Here is a 23,996-nt window from a genome sequence, read left to right on the forward strand (position 1 = left end):
TGGTCGATGGCTGCCTTGAAAACATCAAAATCGTTCGAGCCGCTTTTGCATATGTTTAGGAGATTGTTGTAGATTCCTCCAAACTCGGTGAATTTTAGTCGAATATCTCGTCATTTCGACGTAATTTGATCGGTGTTTCGACTTTCACTTTCCATTAACTCATAGAAAATGGCTCGAACTTTCTCCCATAAACTTATATAAGGCTGACTATCCCCTACAATTGGATCTTCGGAAGCCGCCAACCATGTATCTGTTAACTTTTCTTCTTCTTTTGTCCATGGAACCCTTTCTTGGACGGTAGTGGGTCGGGTTGGTTTTTTCCCTTTTTTTTCTTTTTTGGTTGAAGTGGTGGTGAAGGTTGCATTTCGCAACAAAATCCGGTGAAAGTGGTGGTTCTAAGCTTGGTGGTTATGAAATTGGAGGTTGTTGTTTTTGTGATGATTGTTGTTGGAGTTGTAGTTGTTGAAATTGTTGAAATTGCTAGTATTGTTGTGAAATTTGTTGTTGTTGGAAAGACGGACAAGATTGATATTGCTATTGGAAAAGTGGTGTTTGTTGAATAAGGAACCGGTTTGAAGTAGATTGAGAAAACCGCCTTGAGGTGACTTCATAGTCGGGAATTGACGAGGTGTTGTATCTAACGCAAAAAGCGTTATCGAGTTTGCGATTTATGTAATTTGGAGGCGTATTTTGCTTGGGATCCATGGTTTTTGGTTGTGAATATTTAGTATGTAGATTGTGTATAGAGATAGAGAAGAATGGTGTAAAAAATAAATAGTAAAAATGTTGTATTTATAGGTAAATAAATTGTTTAATTTGTTTTTAAGAAACTAGCCGTTCAACGGCTAATGTAACGTTCAAATCGTGAGCTGCAATTTGATTGGTCGTGCGAGTCCGTTGTCCCGAACATGAGTGACCACAAAAACGAGCCACCACGAAACAACGGGGTGGTGTGCACGCTCGTTGTTCGTGGCCAGCTCGACCACGAACCTCATCGTTATAGGTATATCATTTGAGCGTATATTGGTTCGTCTTTGTTATAGTGTTTGAGAAGTATTAGTTGTCGTAATTTTTATTGTCATAACTATGTTCATCACCTTATTCTCAATAACCAAGAAGACTCGATCGTCATCTATGATTGGGTGTTGCAATGTTGCTTAAGCCACCATAACCATTGGTTAAGTCAACATCTCTAAACTTCTATTTTTTTTGGAATCGACAGTATGAATTTTTGTTTATGTTAATTTTTAATCATTGTTATAAATGAAGAGAATAAAAAACGAATAAAAAATATATATAGTTAAATTATATATTTTACATTCCAATTCATTCGATGGACTTAAAACCAATGGGAAATCAACAAATTATTCCATTTCATTACATGTTAATCAAACATGTTAAATAATATTGTTCAAAATGATTTCAATTTTATATATTATTATTTCATAATTAATAATTAACGTTAATGATATACTTATTTCCAAAACATATATTTGTCAAAAGAATAATTTTATAGTACAATATTATTTTTGGATTTACAATTTTTTTAATTATGCTCAATTAATATAAAATTTTCAACTACTTCATATTTAATATGATTATTTACTATTAATTAATTAGTTGTTCAGTAGGTTTTAATTAACTTAAAACTTTAATGACTTTTCTATTTCTAACTAATACTATAAAAAATTAAATATCTTTTTAATTTTTCTTCCTATCTATCTCCCTACCATTTTAGATGATAACAAATATAATAAAAATTGTTAATATTATTAAAAAAAATTATATATCATCCTATATTTTATTCATACTTATCTTCGTACTCCTATAAAATAATGACATGTGTAATCCACAATTCTCTCTCTTAATATCATTTCTTAATTTTGACAGTTGCCTTAATCTAGCGAGTAGGAAGATTTGTATCAAGTAAGAAAAAGTAGGAGAACATTTGTAGTTGGTGGTTTGGATGTATTGGCTGCCGTAGGATGCTAAGTGCCAAGTGAAGACTTGTACACACTCAAGGATCCTAGTTAACATATAGTAGTACATATATGTATCCAATTAGTCTTTAAACAACTAATTAACAAAGTTAAGACATCCTAGGACATGATAAACACTTTATATAAGTGTTATAAGTGCTAAGGAGTGCATCTAAGTGTTGTAGAACAAGGCCCTTGGGTTTAGGGTTCAAAAGAACCCCTTTCATGAGTTTACTCTTTAATGACCATAACTCATTGAGTTTACGGTCGCAAACCCTTGAGTTTACGGCCGTAAGCTCATAATCCCTTGACCATTTGTTGATTTGAAGTCCTAGAAGTCATTTTGAAGCATCCTAACTCCAAGTCTAAGCCTTAGGAAGTGATTAGGGCAACAATTCACTCCTAAATGGAGTTTACGGCCCATGGACCATTTCTCCATGTGTTTGCTGCCGTAAACTCCTATGGACCATGGTATTTTGATGTTTTCAAGTCTTAAACACTTCAAGGTAAAAGTCTAGGCAAGTTTCTAGGCATAAGGAAGGAATATTGTGCATCATAACACACTTTGGGATGTTTACGGTTTTGGGAGATCCCCAAACCGTAAACACATATAAATGGGGTATTTTGGTGATTTTTATGTGCTAAACACATCAAGGGAAGGTTCCATACTCGTTTCTAAGCATAAGGAAAGAGTTAGGAGCACTTTGGCACCCAAATTAGGGTTTACGATCCAAGAAGATCTTGGGCCGTAAACTCCTTTTGCTTATGATTCTTGAGTGTTTTCAATGATATCTAAGCATGTAATACACTTTAATACACTTTAGGTTTGAAGTACTTACAATTTGGGATGAACGGTTGAAGATCCTTAGGAGAGAATTCGGGTTTTCTCTAGTTGAAATGAAAGAAATGAACTAAAAATGGCTAAGTGCCATATATATAGTACATGGAGTTTTGGTCCAAAAATATCATTTGAGCCGTAAACTCCAAACTCTTGGAGTTTTGAAACTTTTAAGATGCACAAAATACTCTAGGGCATACTCTCTCCTGATATCTCCTAAAGTGTTGATCTGACTTCTATTGAAGCGAAGGGTTGTACAGAATAGAAAATTTCGGGTTATCACACTATGAATCAATTTGTTGTATAACAAATTCAAGTGGAATTTCCCATTATTGAAATGTTAAAATTGAACATTTTAGGAGGTGTTCCAATGATTAAATATTTTAACACTAAGTCAATTTAGTTCCAAAATTTCCTAAACTTTGTATTTCAGTTTATTGAAGTCAAAGATGTTAAGATAATTTTTTTTGAATTTTTGATCTGTCTAACTATTTTTCACCATTTTAATTCCTTGAATAATCATAAAATCATGGAAAAATACTAAAGAATTAATAAAAATTACCAAACTTCCTATTATGGTTCTAACTGTATTAAAAGACTTCCAGATACTTTTTCATGGATTATAGACATGTATAACAATTTTTCTTATATTTAATTCTCTAAATAGATAAAAATTCATGAAAAATAACAACCAGTTAAGAAAATTCTGCAAACTTTGTACATCATGGATATGCAACATATATAATCTGGAAAAAAAATATAAAAATGTATTATCAAACAGTTTAACATGATTTTTTGGATTTTTGTGTATTTATTCCATCAAAATAGAGATAAATATAAAAAAGTTTCAAAAATTCCCCAAACTTTTTGTACTAGTGTTATTAGACATATAAAAGTTGAAAAAATATATAAAAGTTGGTTTCCAAACAATTTAAATATTTTTCTTTTTTTATTTACTGAAATAAACATTAATTTGGGAATAATTATTAAACAATTAATGAAAATTACCAAACTTTTAGTAAACTTCATATACAATGTATATAATTTGGGAAAAATACTGAAATTGGTTTTCAAATAGTGTAACCCGATTTTATGATTTCCGCTTGTTTAATTTAGTAAACATGAAGATAATTAGAAATCTGTATGTAACATTTCCCAAACTTGGTGTTCCATTTTTATTAAACATATATCATCTGGGAAAAATGACAAATGTGATTTTCATATATAAGAGTGATTTTCATAATTTATGTGTACTTAATAAATAAAATTTTGAATAAATAGTAAACATTTAGGATAATTCCTGGAAATTTGTTTAAAATTATTTGATGTTGTATATAATATGGGAAAATATCAAGAGTCATTTGTAAACAGTGGAGTCCGATTTTTGGATTTATAAGTGTTTAATCTTAGAAAAATAGAACAAAAATAGCATACAGAAGAGAATAATCATCCAACTTTTTATATGTCATCCTAATGTAATACAAGATCGTCCGGTAAAATTGAATGAACTTTGGATGAATAAAACTATTTTTCCCGATTTTAGTTCATTATATACTAAAAAATCGTGGAAAAATATAAATACATTATGAAAAATCCTCAAAATATTTTTCTGAGTATTAAACATTGCCTAGAAGAAGCAAAAATTATTAAACGCTCTTTTAATATCTCGAAACTTGGTTTTATGATTTATCTGATTTAATCATAAAAGAAATTAAAAATCATAGAAAACATTAACAAAAATTGATGAAACTTCATGAGAGATGTTTATTAACTTTAAGGGTTATCCCCCATGATGGTTGAAAGGAACTTTGTAGACATCATAAAAAATTTGACCGATAGAGATAAAGTTTCCTTTCAGACCTTCTATATAAATACATCCTTCAACTCAATCGTCATGCACTCAAAAGTTCCAACACACGTAACATCTCTTCTACTATTGTCATCAAAAGTCACCATTGGACCATCTTTCTCTGCAAATTTGTTAGGAAAGACTTGTAACCGGTTAAGTGTCTAGGACTTCCACTGTCTAAATACCAAGTTTGACCAAGATTTCTACTTATTCCTTTAACAGCGTGAGAACCATCAGCGTCACAAATTCCATTAGGGGAATCATTTACAAGAGCCAAGAGACCCTTAACGTTTAGTGCCTCATCTTCAGATGTCTCCTCTTCATCCATCCATTCTTCATGGTCCTCTTGTTTTGCAATGAAAGCTTTTGGAAGAGAGATGCTTTCTTTTTTCATATGAGCCACCAACTTCTTGTACAAAACTTCATAGTTCTCAAGACTCTAGGCTTCTTTCTTCTCCTTACAATCCCCAACAAAATGGTCAGGGATCCCACAATTAAAGCTATTACATGAGGTTTTCTTCTCTGAAGTGGATCTTTTCGCTGAGCTGCTTCCCTTGACTTGAGCTCTTCTAACTCTGTTTGCTCTACTTTCTTTATAAAGCTTGACGATAAGTGCAGTGTTGGCGACAAGCTTATCAGTGAGATCTTTATCACTTTGTTCATCTTGATCTGAATTGTATGATTCGTTGATGGTCTTACTTGTTTCCTTTCGAGACACCAGTGCAACAGACTTTTCCTTGTTTGAGTCATTCATGATTTCTTTACGAAGAGCTTTGGTCTCTTCATAATTTCACAAATTACCGAACAAAGAATTCATATCCATGGAATTGATCTTCTTACCGTTCTTAAGAACATCAACGTGATGTTCCCATTTCTTTAGAACCAAATGTGATGAGTGCTTCATGATTCCCAGCCTGAGCATATCAGTAACCAAACAGTTAAACCTATTGAAGGTTTGGGTAACAGACTCACCTTGTTGAGCAAAGAAATGCTCATATCTCCGATTAAGATTATTGATGGTTGTAGCCTGAACTTCCATGGTGCCTTCATAAACCACTGTCAGTGTATCCATCATCTCTTGGGCTGATTCACAATTCTATATGAGATGATACACGTGGTATGGAAGAGAATTTCTAATAGAGACCCTAGTTTTCACATCAAGACTAAGTAGTTTCTTGTCATCGTCATTATTTGCCATGGGTTGGTACATAGGAACATGGGGACCTTTTTCAACAATAATTTTCATCTCATACTTAATGGTTTCAAGAACCACCATGGCCTTGGTTTTTTGCATGGTGAAGTTGTGTTCATCGAAGAGAGGAATTTTGTTGAGACCAAAGGATTGGAATTGCTTGAAATCGACTTGATAACTTGAGTGTATCACAAACCTATTCTGATACCAATTGAAGGATTGTGATGATCGGATACACTTCAAGTATGAAAAAGATACGTAAAACCAATCTAAGCAAAATAATTAACAGAAAGTAAATAACATAGAATTTCTCCAAATTGTTCCTTTCACAAAGAAAAAAGGTTTTGTATACACAAAGAAGACGCTCACAAAGACGATTGACACAAAGTCATGTTACACAACATTATGGTTTGCCTTAATGTTGAATATATATAGTAAGTTGTACATGTGTATCCCATGATTGACGGGATCATATCTAATGTATACTAAGAACCGATCTTATCATAAAGATACTGGATTTGTGATCTATTCTAACTTATATATATATATATATATATATATATATATATATATATATATATATATATATATATATATATATATATATATATATATATATATATCAGTAAATAATATACAAAGATTACACATAATAACTATACTAAGTGCTGAGGCTGGTAAACTTTATACGCTGGTGCTGTCGATGTCCAGAAGTTGACGCTGATAGATTAGCGTGTCATGTGTTTGAGTCATCAGATCATACGATGTGACCTTACATGAGAAATAGGATGTTACAGGAACTCACTAAGTTTTATGTTTATAATTGATGATTTAATGTTTTTCAGGTTATTCGTTGGAAGGGCGTGACGGGACGGTGCACTCACATCGATGATATTTGGGTTCCTCTCTTTTGTAATTCAACTCTGTTTAATCTTGTGGTTTTCAAACATGTGGATGTTACCTTATGTTTTTGAGTAAATGATTTTTAAATTCTTCACCTATTTTAAATGAAAAAAATTGGTTGAAATATGGGTCGTTACATGTTATTTTAGCAACTAAGGCAAATGTCTCCTCATAATCCATGCCACACTGTCGCGAATATCCTTTTGCAACAAGTATGGCCTTATACAGTTCAACTGAACCATCAGAATTGGTTTTAATATTGTAGAACCAACAACAACCCATCATATGCTAGAGGAATAAGATCCCATGTATGAGTCTAATGAAGAATTGTAAGCCCTTCAGGCATAGCATTTTTCTAGACAAATTAAATAAATCTTGGGAATATAATTGTTGAATAAATTACCCATGTAGTAACTTTGCCTCGTAAACATTGAACTTCACGACTTGAAATACACTTCAGTCATCATACTTGTGATGTGATCGGAACAACCTTATTACAAATAGTTAAACATTATAAAGTTTCATTGTTCCAATACATATACACATTGGCATAAACGAAACATATATATATATATATATATATATATATATATATATATGAAGAAGAACAAAAATAAAACCTCTTTGGACTAAGGGTGGAATTCCTATTGTGAAGAAACATATTTTTAATACACAAAAACATACCTGAAAACGGGCATCTACAGAAGAAAACTCATAAATGCAACTCAGAATTAGATTTGCATCAAAAAATCACTAAAACCAAAACCATATTGCACCCTTGTTAATCTACAGAAATTTGAATATTTTGAGTTTTCAATTAAAATTGAAAGCCTGTAAAAGGATTAATATGTAGTTTCCAAAATAAAGAAGTAAAATCAAGGGAGATATGTGACCTGATTTAGATCAAGAGATATAATTTTAGGAGAAGGGCATAACAGGTGCTCTAGTTTGAAAATTTCGGGCTAAAAAGACGCCTTTTTTTTTTTTTTTTTTTTTTACGGACAGTATGCCTATATGGCACCCTTTACCGGCAGTGAATACCACCCCATCCTTTTGTTTTACCGGCCGTGGAAGTTCACCCGTGGTAAAAATCAAAATTGTGCGAGTTGTGTGTGGGTTTTGTATGCGGTAAAAAAAATTCCACACCCTAACCATTTTTAAAAGTTGCAAAATGGCAAAGGTTGTAGGTGTCCATCCGTGAAAACAATATGACATCGTTTAGCCTAATAAAAGAGTTTTTTTTTTTTTTTTTATATATATAATTAAAGTAGGGAAGGGATTACCATATTAACTTATTGATTTCATAAAGGCCACCATTTGTTGTTGGAGTTGCCTCAAAGGCTACCAATTATTCTTGTTTCAACACACCATAATTAATGATCACATGAAAAAAAAACTATAAATATATCAATGTCTTTCATTTATTTTTTATTAGAACATTTTATTTTTTGTTTTTTCAACACACCATAATCAATTATCACAGAAAAACTACAAAGATAGCAATCTACTTTCATTTTTTTATTATAGCATTTAATTTTCGATTTTTTACGATACCATTGTATTTTCACACTTTTTCTTCTTAACGAACTATACTATGAAAAATCTACCCAGTTATCGGAATGGAAACTGCTTTTGTATTTGAATGACATTGCATAATTAGGAACAATTTTTAAAGTACAATGTTATAAGTAAGATGAAATGAAATTAGGACATTATAATAAGCATGTATATAAATAATCTTGTTATTGTATCTTCCATTTAACCCAAAAAATATGTTGCCATCTAGTACTAAGTAGATGTTATAAGAAGCAAATATACAAAAGTATGATCTTATATCTTGCATTTAACTCAAAAAATAGACAACCATTTTGTAACAAGTTGAATAACTACATGATAACCAAGACATCTAGTGGGTCACTATCTTCACAAATAGCACCAAGATGAAGCCATAACCGTGAGACAACCGATGAGTATATGATGCGATCCACCTGATAAATCACGTATTAGAAAATTAGCTAAAAAATAAATATAAGTTAGACTTCTCAAGGTACTTAATAAGAAAAACCCAAAATTACATTTTTGTAGTAGAAACTAGAATGAAATGAGAGTAAGATGCTATAATAAACTAGTGAACGGAAGTATGTTGCTATTTCTTGATGCTAGCCGTATGAAAAAAAATTAAAAGTACATTGTTATAACAACTAGATGTACCATGCTATAAAATATAACTAAATAAATTAGCTTGCTATTTCTTTCATTTAGCCTTAGTTTTGACATCCAATTCCACTGTTAAGGGAGTGATCCATCTTTAGGTTGGAGATGTAACATGCTACTAGTTGAAGCTTCTCATAAACTATATTTCAAAAGAGTCTTCGAACATTTTTTTCGGGTCTTACATGAAAAATCCTTTGTCTTATAAAAAATATGTTGATCTATATTGATTCAATAGCCTTAACCCACTAAATGTTGTTGGAACACCTGTACCTACAAAATACATGTAGTTCCACATGAAACATGTTCAGATAATTGTTAAAAGTAATCTATTAAACCCTAATGCATTTCGCAACTTACAAGTCACTAAAATATGAGAAATTCTAATCTCAAACCATATAAACACAAATATTAACTACCTTAATTTGAAAATTATAACATAAGTTAGGGATTTCACTGTCATTAAGGTCATAAGATTGGATTTGAATGCATACCTGTAATTTCAAACTTTCTCAATGGTTCTAACTAATTGAACTTATTATTTTCTTCCTCTAAAAAATCACAATGATATAAACTACAACTAATTATTATACATATTAATTTGGGTACTGTCTTATGAACATTGTCTGATATCAAGCTGACTCCAATACCACCATGTAACAAGTCGAAGTTGCATAGAATGCACCACCGACATCCTCTAATTAGATGTCTCCTCTACTCTACTTCTCATGTAGCCAGATTTCTTTTGCTCATTCAGTCCATAAATTTTCGTAGGATTTCAATCTTAATGTCGTTAATTTAGGTTCTGGTTGTGTTTTGGAATTTAGTAATAATGTTGATAGTAATGAAATGGGTGTTGACGTATTTGATTTTATAATTTCCGGTAAAGAATTCGATGAAGATGAAGATTGTGTAATATTTCTTTAGTATGCATAAAAGAGATATATGAGAGGATGGGGTTGGATCATGTAACCATAACTAATAAGAAAATGCAAAAGAAATGTAAAAAAGAAAGTAAAATGTCAAACTAATCCTTTCAACTTTTTCATGACCAAATCAATGGAAAATTCTTGATTTTGGACTTTCCGTACAAATTAGAAACTTTTTGGACCTTATCCATAGTTTTTGCGAAATCACAATGATCAATTTTATTTATTGATATTAATCAACTCTTACTTACAGTACAAGAATAGAGAGTATTAGCGGCGACATACGTCCCTGCTAAAACTCTGACATGTCGCCGCAAACGCTTTTAGTAGCAACACGTCGCCGCTAATGCCTCGTCCGTAATAGAGTCTCCGGCTCGCCACTAATACTTGTCGTGTCATAGTTAATGCATGTATGTACGTGTCATTTTTGAATTTTACATTTTTTATGAATTTATCTTGTTATATATCGGAACAAAAAATTTCAATTTACAAATTGGCACTAAAAGTAGTTTTTTTTAACAAAATTTTCTGAACCTTTTTAAAGTTTATTTTTTTAATTTACAAATTTTTTCTTGACCAACAAACCTACTTGTTAAACAAAGTTTTTAATTATATTTAGTTCATATCGGAGTTAAATACCAATTCATTATGAATCGATATGCAATAGTATATTTTTTAAAAAAAAATAGTAAGTTATATTTTTTATTGTACTATTTATCTTTGTACAATGTAGGATAGAATACGACCTAAACTATGAACCAAAATTCTTTTATTGTAAGAAGGTGAGAAATGTTCTTTTTAGGTGCAAGCCCATGTATGTAAGAAAATGAAGTTGAATAAAACTTCATAATTTCAATATGAAAATGAATGCTAGTCTGATTCACACTCGTCTAATTGTGTTCTAATTGCAATATATTTTCATTTCATGAAAACCAATATTGGGATCACAATAATACTCGTTATTACATCAATCACTAAATAAATCATGAATCAAAAGTCAAAACCAAAATTGAACCAACTAAGTGGAAACACAAACCATATCATGGGAAACAGGCTCAAACACAAAATGTTGAGGATCCGCATAAAGAAACATGACCGACGCAAAAGGTTCAATAGGCCGACCACCATTGACAATACACTTGTCATTCCCGATAGGTGCAAATACATTTGGATCAACATTCTCCACTGAGTGGAAATCTTTGCATGACACAGTAACGCCTTTTAGAGTACATTTGCAATTGTTTACAAACATCACTTGCCATTCTTGTACACCTTGAATTTGTCTAGGAGTCTTTGATGTCAACACAGTTAAGTCTTTAAGTTGACACTGACCATGGCCTATGTGAGAGAGAAAGAGAGTGAGAGGATAGAGGTTACATCATTAGAGTACATATAAAGAAAAGAAGAAGAGAAAAAATAAAACATTTTGTGATCATCATTAGTTGTACCTTTGACAAGAAGACTAAAGAGAATGATAGTAAGGAGTGACTCAAATGTGGATGCCATTGTTGCAAATTGTAATGAAAATGAAGCTCTCTTGTTTTAGTGAGTATAAAGTGTTGATTGTTTCCCTATTTATACACCTAAATGCATGATCTAGCATTTATAATATTGAAATCAGTTACTTAAAGAAAATCAGTTAAATATACATTAGTGTATTTATTGTAACTAGTTAAGAGATTTTTAATAAACCTTATAAAAGAAAATCAATCAAGTATCAGTTACAGTTGAGGAGCCAATCAAGTAGCTAGGGTTAACCCATATAAAATGATCTATCAAATTCTATACCTGGTTACATTCCCTAGAGTATCAGAGTTGAGAGTTGATCAAATGATTAATTATTCTGACATTTCCCAATTTTTTTATGAAAATGATGTGTTTGTTTCAAACATATTAACAGTGTTTGTGAATATATGATAAATGTTTAAGCACACGAGTTGATAAGATGACTAAATTTTTCCAATTGATTGCCAAAAGAATACCGACAACCAAATTTGTTGCTAATTTGCTGACGACATAGAATAACCCATGGAAGCCGATTTCTGCCCGCACTTTTAGTGACGGACCGTTGAGAATCTAAATGATTTAAAAAAAAAGTAAAAACTGATAATATTACAGTGTGTTTTGTAAAAAATATTAAAGAAAACTCATTACATTAAACCTATAATAATATTGATATTCAACCACAAAACTAATATAATTACAATAAAACTAATAAACATGGTCTAATGTATTAAAAAAGTATCAAATACATTACTAAGTGTTACAAACATAAAATTAAAGATTATATGGTGAATTACCATACTCACTCATGGATTTTATAAATGCCGCCAGTTGTTGTTGAAGTTGCCTCAAACGCCCCCAATTATTCTTGTTTCAACACACCATAATCAATGATCACAAAAAATACAAACATAACAATGTACTTTCATTTATTTGTTTATTATAGCATCTTATTTTCATTTTTTCTACCACATCAAAGTATTTTTCAAGTTCTTACTTAATAGCAAAATATACTTTGAAAATTCTATCCAATTATAGGGATGAAAATTGCTTTTTATTTGAATGATATTGTCATAACTAGGAACATTTTTGAAAGTACAATGCTATAAGTAACATGAAATGAAATTTGGAAATTATAATCAACATGTATATGAAATTATTTTTGTTCTATCTTGCATTTTACCCAAAAAAGTATGTTGTCATCCGGTAATAAGTAGATGTTATAAGAAACAAATATATAAAAGTATGATCATATATCTAGCATTTAACCCAAAAAATAACAATTTGGTAATAAGTGGCATATCTGCCTGATAAACAAAGATATTCATTTGGTCATTGTGTTCACAAAGAGTACCTGGATGAAGCCATAACTGCAAGGATACACAATTGATAAGTGTAGAACGCGATCCACCTGATTAATCATGTATTAGAAAATTAACCAAAAAGTAAATATAAGTTAGACTTTTCACGATACTTAATAAGAACAACTCAAAATTACATTTTTGTAGTAGAATGAGAAAGAAATGAAACTAATAAGTTAAAATGAATGAGTGAACAAAAGTATGTTGCTATTTCTTACTGCTAGCCCTAAGAAAAAGAATTGAAAGTACATTGTTATAACAACTAGAAGTGTCATGCTATAGCATACAACTAAATAAAGTACCCTGTTATTTCTTTCATTTATCCTTAGTTTTGACATCTAACTACACATGTGATAAAGGTCTAGTTTTAGGCCGAAGATGTATTGTACTACTAGTTGAAGCTTCTCATAATCTATATTCCGAAAGAGTCTTCAAACGTTTTGTTTGGGTCTGATATTATAAATCCTCTTTCTTATAAAAGAACATGTTAATTTTTATTGATTTGAAACCCTTAACCAATTGAATGTTTTTGGTACTCCTGGTCCTACAAAATACATGTAATTCCACATGAAACATGTTCAAATAATTGTTAAAAGTAATCCATTCAACCCTAGTGCATTTTGCAACTTACATGGAATTAAAATATGAGGAATTTTAACCTCAAAAAATATTAACATATATATTAACTAGCTCAATTTTAAAATTTTAGTATAAGTTAGGTGTTCGACTATCATTAAGGTCATTACAATGGATTTGAATGCACGCATGTAATTTCAAACTTTCTCAATGGTTCAACTAATTGAATGCTTATTATTTCCTTCCTCTAAAAAATCATAATATTATAAACTACACTTAATTATTATACATGTTAATTTATGTGTCGACTTATAAACAGTTCTTGGTATAGCCCACTCCGTTTCAAGCCATAGTTGCATTGCATGAACATCCATCATCCTCTAATCGAATGTCTCATCTAATGTACTTCTCATGTTATTGGATTTATTTTGCTCATTCAGTCCATAAATTTGTGTTTTCCATCCACGTCTTTTCCACCGTCTTTTCCCCCCTCAATTAACCATCATCAGATGTCAATTATTAATGAAATATGTCTGGAATTCTTGTTGTTTTCCCTCCACCTGCTTCATTATGGTTTTTAAAGGATGATTGAATTCATTGCAGATTTCACTAATAGATCAAACATTTATACAAGTACAATAGAAAATACGAAAAGGATAATATAAAATTTTCAAAAATATACAAAGATAATATTCTATCTAATATCCCCTCGTAGTTGGATCAGGATCTTTATGGATGTTTAAACTGGTATAAAAGCGTTCGAACAAAACTCGTAGAAGGCATTTGTCAAGATATCTGTGTATTGATATCCGGAAGGAACGTGTAGAACCCGACCAATGCGGATTGGAACTTTCTCGAGTATGAAATTGATGTCAAGATGATGTCCGGAAGGAACGTGTAGAACCCGAACAATGCCAATTTGAACTTTCTTGAGTATGAAATTGATGTCAATTTCAATATGTTTATTACACTAATGATTAAACGGGTTCTCAGATAGGTATACTGTAGGAACATTATCACAATATATGAGAGTTGCAACGCGGATGTTGATACTTAGTTCACCTAGAAGATTTCTAATCCATGTTGTTTCGGAAATGACATTGGCAACCCCTTTATATTCAGCTTCATCGCTAGATCTTGATATTGTGGGTTCTCGTTTGGATGACAAATATTTGAGGTTTTCGCCTAAAAGTACAAAGTAGTTAGATGTTGAAGGCCATGAGTCAGGGCAACCCCCAATTTTGCATCGGTATATGTAGTAAGTTTCAGAGACTTATTGACGTGATGATGTAGACCAAAGTGAATAGTTCCTTTAATGTATTGAAGGATTCTCTTGAGGACTGAAAATGTCGTTCTCGTGGAGCATGCATGAGCAAGCAAACCTGTTATTGGCGAGTGAGTGTGAGGTATTAGAGTGCTCCCGTAAGGTTGCGGTATCTGATACCATCAATTAAAAGTGGTCCTTTAGTGGCACCGAGTTTAGATCTCGTATCGATGGAAGTGTTCATTGGTTTTCATGCAGACATATTGGTGCGTTCTAAAATTTCTTTGGCATACTATGATTGTGACAAGAATACACCTGTGGCAGAAAGTGTGGCAGTGATGCCGAGATAATATTACAATGCGTCCAAACCAGTCATTGCAAATTTAGTGTACAATGTGTTGATAATCTGTTTTAGTAACGTGGCATCGAAGATTGTTAAGAGGATATTATCCACATACAACAGTAAGTACGCAACAGTTTTACCCTTGTTATAAATCAATGTTTTGAAAACCGGACCGGACATCGAACCGGCCGTCTTACCGGTTCGATGGTTCAATTGGTTCGACTGGTCGAACCGGTCCCAAAAACCAGATGAACCGGATAACGTTATATATATATATATATATATATACACACACACGATTTAAAATAAAACAACACATTTAAGTTTTAATATATGTTCTAATATATTAACTAATAAAACATCAGGATTTATGTTCTAGTAATTTTATACATCCTTCTAAAAATAATAATGATATTAAGTTATATGTTAATGTGGAAGAGGAATATTCATGGAGTATTAGTGATTGTTTTATGTTGAAGACAACCATCTCACATATCCCACATTGGCCAAAACACAAAAGTAAGTGGGATTGGAAGTTCTATAAAAAGAGTGGTTCACCAAGGAATTGAAAAAAAGCCAAGCGTGGACTTTAGTATAAAATCATGGGTCCCTTTGGATTTTTTTTTAATTAAAAACCACTGGTTTTTCTGGTTTGACCAAACCGGTTTTCACCGGTTTTTGGTTGAACCGCCGGTTTTTTCTGGTTTGATTTACAAGCGGTTTTTAAGCTTTAAAAAACCGGAACCATGGCCGGTTCCTGGTTGAACTGGTCGGACTGGCCGGTCCGGTTCGGTTTTCAAAACCATCTTATAAATTAATAACAAGTGGTCGCAAATGTTACACATAAACCCCATTTAGATGATGAAGCTTGCAAATCGGGTGTACCAGGACTGTAGGGCTTCTTTAAGTCCCTATAGAGACTTGAGTAGGTGACAAACAAGGTGGGGTATATTTCGATCAATGAACCCCAATGGTAGGTGTATGAAGACTATTTCATTAAGATCCCCGTGTAAGAAGGCGTTTTTCACGTCAAGGTGATTGATAGGCTAAGAGTGGGAGATGGCTAGGATGGGTATTGTATGAATTGTTTTTGGCTTCATGATGGGGCTAAATCTGCCATCATAATCTATTCCAACTTTTTGTGACAACCCGTTAACGACTAATCGGACTTCGTATTTTTCAAGTGTTCCATCGACTTGGTATTTGTGATGGTATAGCCACATGTATTAGATGATGTTTTTGTCGATGGGACGTGGTACAAGATCCCATGTATGGTCTTTTATAAGAGCTTGATACTCACATCTCATATAATTTTTCCAATTTGGGTTATGACGGGCTAAATGCGTTGATTTCGGTATAGGTAAGATAGATGGTGCAGAGATGATGTGGAGGTTCATAGGTTATCGAGATTTAAAGATGATATGTTGGGATCGGTTGGCCATGACATGGAAAGAGGTGGGAGCAAAACAGTTTGTAGGAGCTGAGGTTGGGATGTCATGAGCTGGGGAAGCATGTGGTTTGGGTTAGGTGTTTGGATTAGAGGGTGGGGATTATGTTCGGATGGGTTGGGTGGTAGGGGTGGTGAGGTAAAGATGAAGGGTGAGATGACAGATGTATCATCTGTATGAGGGGTGGTATTTGTGTGTTTGGTTTTATAGGGAAACATTGATTCGTCAAAAGTGACATGGTGGGACAATAGGATGTGTCTCATACTGACGTCAAGACAACGATATTCATGGTAATTTGTAAAATCCCAAAAACTCAGGCTAAAATTTTCATTTTTAAAGTAATATAAAAACCATTTTTAATGAACTTACATTCTGGATAAATCATTTTTTCATAAACCATTATTCCAAAATCATAGTTATAATGGAGACAGTACGGAATCACGAATCATAAAGCTACTGATGTGTGTGTACAGTCAGTCTTTGCGATCTGATGAGTACCTGCTAAATAATTAATCCACAACTGTAAGCACAATGCTTAGTGAGTTACTCAAATATGTCATACAACACAACATATAAGAACATCCTTAGAAATATCAGTAGTTCTGAATATTACATACAACACAATATATAACAACTATCGGTTCTCAGCAACCCTAGCGACTATCAACAACCATAGTGGGATAACAACATGACATGTGGACTAATAGCACACCTTACGGGTTATCAGCAACCCTGTGGACTACCAGCAGTCCCATGGAGTTACAACAGTCTAGGAATTATCAGCAACTCCATTCCCATATAACAAAAATCTACAGCTAAGACCTAGCTAGTCAACGTATACTACCACACAAGAAAGTATACTGAGAGGAATCACCTCGCGAATAACAAATAACACCCAACAGATCATACATCGGGTAGAGAGGTACAATGAGACACCTAAATACAACAAAAAGTAGCCTCTCAGTCTACACTCCAAACCCCCTAAATTGACCAAAAGTCAACCATGGTCAAATTCAACATGAGTAGGTCTCCATGTTGTGGCCACCCATAAGCTACATCGTGGGTACTAAAAGACAAAACAATCAAGCTGATTAGTTGATTCCCAAGCCGTGGCCACCCATTGGTCACACTGTGGCAATATCCTGATAAAACGAGCACAAAAACACCAGTTGCCATGTTGTGGCAACAGGTAGCCACAATGTGGACGCTAGGCACCAACAACTTAATGTATTAAGTGGCTATTCCTCAATTCCAAAAGCCATAAAGCTCACTTCTGGTTTATCTCATTGTCTTGATGGATAAAATTTCCATCATTATCCATTAATTCATCCCACAATTACAAGACCAAGGTATGGCTCCACTCTATAAGCCATGCAAGCCATTTTTCCAGGCAACCCCATGGTCCAAAAGCTAACAATGCACTCAATGGTTCTGGAGCTCCCTCAAAACTCCAAGAAAAAGAAGATTTGGGACTAAAAGCTCATAAAATGATCTAGAACTAGATCTAGAGAAATAATGAGAAAGGTAGAGACTTTTTACCTCCAACAAGCCAGAAATTAGATGAAGATGATTGATCTAAGTTGAAACGACACTCACAAGAAATACGAAGAGCTCTTTCTTCCTTCAACCTTCACAAGAATGAAGCTCAAGCACTCAAAATACACAAATGGAGCATAAGGTTTGGATGGGGTTTGATCTCAGAGGGTGGAGGCTGCCAAATGAGGCAACCCTAGGAGTTAGTGACCTTAGATAGGGCACCGATCCCAAAATTAGGGTTTTAGGTCCAAAACTGTTGTTACGCCATGGCAATCAAAATGTCATGGTGTGGCCTTTTGAATGACCCATAAAGTATAAAACATGAAAAGTATAAGTACTTACATTAATTATGTGCATGTGAGTGTGCTTGTTCTTGTGTCTGTGTATAATTTATGTGTATTTTTTTATGTCATGTAACTTTATATTATTAAGTATTTGTTGTACTTAGATAATATGCCGATACTCATAAATCATCGTGCGTATATTCAAGCTACATACAGTCCTATTTCAACTCGTATGAGTATCTGTTACATAAAAATCCCATTTCAATTCTATACGAGGAAGGACATCATATAAATCCTATTTCAATTCTATACGAGGGTTGTAGCTAGTAACCACATGCGGGAATGTCAATTCGTATATATCTATACACAAGATTCCATGCTTATTTATTATTAACGATTATAGTAACAAAGTTATTTACTGAGTTTTTGTTCTTAGTTGATGAAGAGAAAAATCCACATAAGAACTCATTTTCGAAAAGATACATCGAAGTCAAAACCATTTATTCATAAACCATAATTTAAAACAGAGTTATAAGGAAAAACCATGTGTGCACGTTTCTCAATCAACATGGCACTCCCAATGCCATGTTGTGGCCCAGGTTACAATAAGAAATAAATAAATTATATCTCAGAAATGAATGCTTGGAAATAGGTTATTACAATTCTCCCCCACTTGAATCAGGTTTATTCCTCGAAATCTGTCCTTACCAAACATTCTGTGACAACCCCTCCTCCGAATCCCTTTGAGGGATCTTCCAACACCAATTACTTCTTGCTTGAGCCATCGCCACACCGGATGCCCGTAATTGATACTAAAACCCAAATACTTCCAAAACCGGCGCATACAGCATATTTGAGCGGAGACTCCCCCAAGGTCAAATTCACGTACATTGACCAAGAACGAAGATCAACATATTTCAACCAACCAATTCCAGAAGAGCTAGCTTCCTTGCTCACAATTTAAATTTGTCACACCCCAAAACCGGAACGGTGGAAACGTTCTGGGGTGGATGACGTCATGTCAAGTATCACAACACATGCATTATAGTAATCAAAGTACAACAAAACATTGCATTAATAGTAATAGTTTTACAAGGTTACATTACAACAATTTAAAGTAATACAAGTAATAGAATAAATACAGCGTGGTACTAAGCTATCTTCATCAACAGCTCCGGGGATGTACCTGTCTAATGCTAACCTGAGAATACAAGTTATTTGAAAAGCGAGTATCAGCATTTTTACAATGCTGGTGAGTTCATAAGTATTTAGTGTCATTTATTCAAATAACTTTATAAAGCAGTAGTTTAAGTGATTTCAGTGTATTAGTGTTCTTTCCAGAAAATCCTATATTTTCTTTAATAAAAGCAGCCTTCTACCAAGACTGGTCAGTGTAATGTGGCAAGAAGAAGTTTCCCTTAATTGCTAATAATATCAAAATATTGAATTTGATTATTAAAGAAAGCAGAGGCATCAGGGAATAACATATGCCTCAGCAGTGAGGACTGCTGACTAAGGCAAAAGAGTCATAGACTCCAGGAAAGTATCGAACTAACGACACACCTGATTCAGTCTAACAAATGGAGAAACAGACCCCCGAAGGTACCAAATGAAAGGTACAACTGGTAAGGTCTAAAACAGTGAACGCAGACCGAAGATGATACCAAATGGAAGGTACATCTTGCAAGGTCATAACAATGAAGACAGACCGCAGACGATACCAAATGAAAGGTACATCTCGCAAGGTCAAAACAGTGAAGACAGACCATAGACGATACTAAATGAAAGGTACATCTTGAAAGGTCAAAACAGTGTGACTCTGAAAAAGGTGACATCAGCATACAGTGTAAATCGTTGACGAAATACTGTTACCTTAAAGCCATGAATTATAAGGCAACCCAGGATACTCGTAACCATACTGACTAGAGTTCTAGACGCTCTACAAGCATCTATATAATGTGACATTTGTCACCCCTTGGCTAGGTAGGCCGTGGACTGTAGTTAGCAGTCAGGGTGCGGGGTTGTCAATCCCGTATAGGCCTATACACACAATGTCCGCTCTCCCTACAGGAGACTCTGGTTACCAACTAGACGACGGAGAAGGCCGCATCCCGAAGATGCATCCCAAATAGAGGATAGTGTGTTACTAGGAGGGAGTGGGTTTCTTATGTAAGTGTAGACTAGAGGTATAGACTCTTAACTGAATTGACTGAAGAAAACTCGTATGTCTATGCTCGTATACGTAATATATAACTAATGAATCGAACAACCTTCAGATGGAAATCCGATCCCACCAGACCACATCTCAACGAAGAAAAGGAAATAGGGCGGACAAGCCTTCCTAAGTCCTTCAATCATTATTTATATGCATCTATACAAGCATAAACATACATCTAACTACGCTTGAGTGGGTATCATACGGTGAAGTATAAGTGTACAGTGGAACATCTGAGTCGTGAAGTATAATTGTACAGTGGAACATCTGAGTCGTGAAGTATAAGAGTACAGTGGAACATCTGAGTCGTGAAGTATAAGAGCACAGTGGAACATCCGAGTCGTGAAGTATACGTGTACAGTGGAACATTTGAGTCGTGAAGTATAAGAGTACAGTGGAACATCCGAGTCGTGAAGTATATGTTTACAGTGTGGGATAATCGAACCATGAAGTATAAGCGTACCAAGTATAAGTGTATCACGAAGTAAGAACGTCTATCAAGTACAAGTGGAGTAAAGTCGTTATCCAGTATAAGTGAAGGAGAAATCGTATCACTAAGTAAGAGCGTGAATAAGCATAAGCATCATCAAGTATAAGCGACTATAGGTATAAGTGAAAGTGTTACCGAGTCAGAGTATAAAATAAGTATAAGTGAAGCAACAGTATTTAATAAGTAACAGTATACGTCAAAAAGGGAAATCTTTCATGAAAAGCCTTTATGTACAGAGAAAATCACAAATTGTATTCCTTTGTAAAATACGTTTAAAACCTTAGAGGATCTTTCATAAACCAATTTAGAACGAATTTGAATAAATCAGTATAAGTAAAAGTTATGAAACAGGTAAAAGTCATTTTAGTGTCCCACTCGGTAAAACAGTGTAAAGTGGTAAAATCTTGTGCATGCGGGTTATCAATCATATGCGATTGACATGATAACTGGCATGTTTAACTTGTATTCCCCCCTATAAAACATTTAAAAGCATTTAAAAGGTTCATTCAGGGGTATGAACTCACCTGGTGTAAGTAGGTCCAACGAGAGTGTTGTTTGGGCGTTCGGTGCCACGTAAGGACTCGAACACACTCAATGACCTATTTAACATATGATAACATATGTTCACATACAATTAGTATATTTTATGCTAATTACACAAATATACGCGCTCAAAGGAGCGGAAAACACTTTTGGCTAAGTGTTTGGGGTCCCGGGTAGCGTTTAAGGGTGCTAAGGGCCTCCTATCAGTTGTGGAACTTTGCTAAACTCAAATATCAAGTGTGTGAATGGGTTTAAAGCATTAATATGGACCATTTTGGAGTTTACGGCCTAACCCAAGGGAGTTTACGGCCGTAAACTCCCAAGGTCATATTCTTGGGTGTTTAATGCTTCTAGCTTACTCATGGGATTTTTCTAAGGACTTTTCATAAAAGGCATGAGTGGATTTGAGGCTTCTAAGGGCTTGATGTATGAGTTTACGGCCAAGGAACTACTCCCAAAGGAGTTTACGGCCGTAAACTCTAATCCTTAGAGTTTTGGGAAGTTTAAAGCCCCTAATGCCTTCCTAGTGATTTCTAATGAAGTGTGATGCCATTTTGGGGGATTAAAACTACCATTTGAGTGTGTTTTGGGGAGTTTACGGCCTAGACAATTTCTTGGGCCGTAAACTCCTTTTTACCCCTCTATTTCATGTGTTTAATTGATCTAAACCCAAATACCAAGTCCCTAAATTATGTATGAAGCCCTAGGATGAGTTTGGAGTGCATTTGGGACCTTTTAACATGATTTCTAGGTGTTTACGGCCTAAGCTTGTGATTGGGCCGTAAAATCTCTTTTAACCCCCAAATCCATGAGTTTTAATGTTTAAACACTCCTAGGCTAATACCTTAATTTATTTCCAAGCCATTAGGGACAAGTTTGGGTCATTTTTGCCTTGTTTTGGGTGTTTACGGCCTAAGGAGGTTCTTAGGCCGTAAACTCCTTTTTCATAGCTTCTAAGTCCGATTTTTGGGCTATAAACACAAATCAATATGTTTAGAATAAGCTAGGGTAAGCGGACTCAGAATTTGGAAGCGTTTGGTTGTGGTTTCGGGGCGAAAACGGGTCTAGAGAGAGAGTGTAAAAAGTCTTCAATAGACTCCACTCACCCTTATATAGGGTTTTGAGTCGGGGCACAGTGGAATTCTACCCGATACTGCCGTTAAACGGGGCTTTTGGTCGCACCCGATTTAGTGGTCGTAATAATAAAACTTGACATTTTCCAAATAAATGGAAATATGTGTCATGTGTTTTTATTTCCTTTTATCACGAATTAACGGCATATAAACATACACAATTTAAATGTTTATTAAATTTGACGGCTTCTTATTAACGGAACTTTTGAACAGTGGAAAATTCCGTTAACGGTAACGGAGAAATGTAACGGGACAACTTGGGTTGTCACATCATCCCCCCGTTAGAGGGAATTTCGTCCCGAAATTCAGATCTAGGCAAGGAAGTAGGTATGAATGGCCAAGTAGAGGTAAGAGAGTACTTCCTATGTGGTTGTTCTCGCATCCCCAAGTGATCTCTGGTCTGTGTTTGTCATTTCAACAGACCCTCGCGTACGGGATGCGGATTCCGTCTCGTGTAGCTAGTGGGTTCCAACTGGTGTATCTACAAGGTTAGGGTTCTCGATGGATTCTATCAAGATGAGTGAGGTACGAAGAGTGTTATCAGGAATTCACGTACCAAGTCTAAGAAGTGAGTCGATCGAATGTGAATCTTGTGGTATATCCGAAAGTAGTAGCGGCCTGAAAAGGGTCGGACCATGTCTCCATGAGGATTCTCGGATGGTCCTAAGCTCTCGGAAAGGAGTAGAGCTTTTAAGTACTAAGAACTTAGTGTACTTCTGTGGCAAGATCAACACTGGCGTGATCGCCATTACGAAGTTCCTAACGTTCTCACTTGTACTAGATGTGTAGTCCTTCAGGTTAGTCCTTAGGAAGCTCAGGTGGTCTTCGGTTTCGTGTTTTCTTTCAACTGGCTGATAGAGACTTTCTAGATTGTCGAGTGGGTTGCGTGACTATGGTTATCGGTTTGCTATAGAGTGTCTATCTCGCGCTTGCAAAATGAACCTGCACTAACGAAGCTTGAGATACGGAAACCTTGAGGGTCGAGGAGATAGGGTTTCACCTAACGAGTGTTGGACTATCTCGGGAGGTAGTTCTATTATCTCTACGTGAGATCGTATTCGTGGAACACCTAACAGTCCAATGAATCTCTAAGACTGTGGTTTATTCTAGTGTGGAAAGTGTATGTTCCTGCATAACCCTTCGACTAACACCAGGGCTGGTGTCAAGTCTATAATCTCTTCGGGATCAGGGTCACGAGGCTTAACGCAACTACGTTCACACTTTACCAAGTATTCTTGGCTGCGAAGGTTATCCTGTGGTTCTCGACATTCTAGTGTCCTCTTCGGAGAATGTATTTCATCGTTTACAGGGCGACGACGATTTCCTCCATGCAATAGGGTGGAGGATGATAGGCACTACTTGTCTATAACGAGGTGGACGAAGTGCCTGAGTAGTGCGG

The 23,996-nt window shown here is 34.5% G+C and overlaps 1 protein-coding gene across 1 annotated transcript; it reads right to left on the reverse strand.

Annotated features, from left to right (window-relative positions):
• Nucleotides 1-10,919: 10,919 nt before the first annotated feature.
• On the reverse strand, nucleotides 10,920-11,407 carry LOC145002407 (TPD1 protein homolog 1-like). Its single transcript, XM_078961689.1, has 2 exons — nucleotides 11,350-11,407; nucleotides 10,920-11,239 (listed from the first exon to the last, which is right to left on the reverse strand). Exons 1-2 carry the CDS (start codon nucleotides 11,405-11,407, stop codon nucleotides 10,920-10,922), a joined length of 378 nt encoding a protein of 125 aa, XP_078817815.1.
• Between the last annotated feature and the right edge of the window lie 12,589 nt (nucleotides 11,408-23,996).

This window comes from Lactuca saligna, chromosome 6, assembly GCF_052625555.1.
Source record: "Lactuca saligna cultivar CGN05327 chromosome 6, ASM5262555v1, whole genome shotgun sequence".
Lineage (NCBI taxonomy): Eukaryota > Viridiplantae > Streptophyta > Magnoliopsida > Asterales > Asteraceae > Lactuca > Lactuca saligna.

What these genes read in the sequence shown, in the direction of transcription:
- LOC145002407 (XM_078961689.1), bottom strand. Translation starts at nt 11,407, where the DNA reads ATGGCATCCACATTTGAGTCACTCCTTACTATCATTCTCTTTAGTCTT. An exon ending in CTTTAGTCTTCTTGTCAAAG is followed by an intron (nt 11,240 to 11,349) that starts GTACAACTAATG and finishes TCTCTCACATAG; the next exon opens with GCCATGGTCAGTGTCAACTT.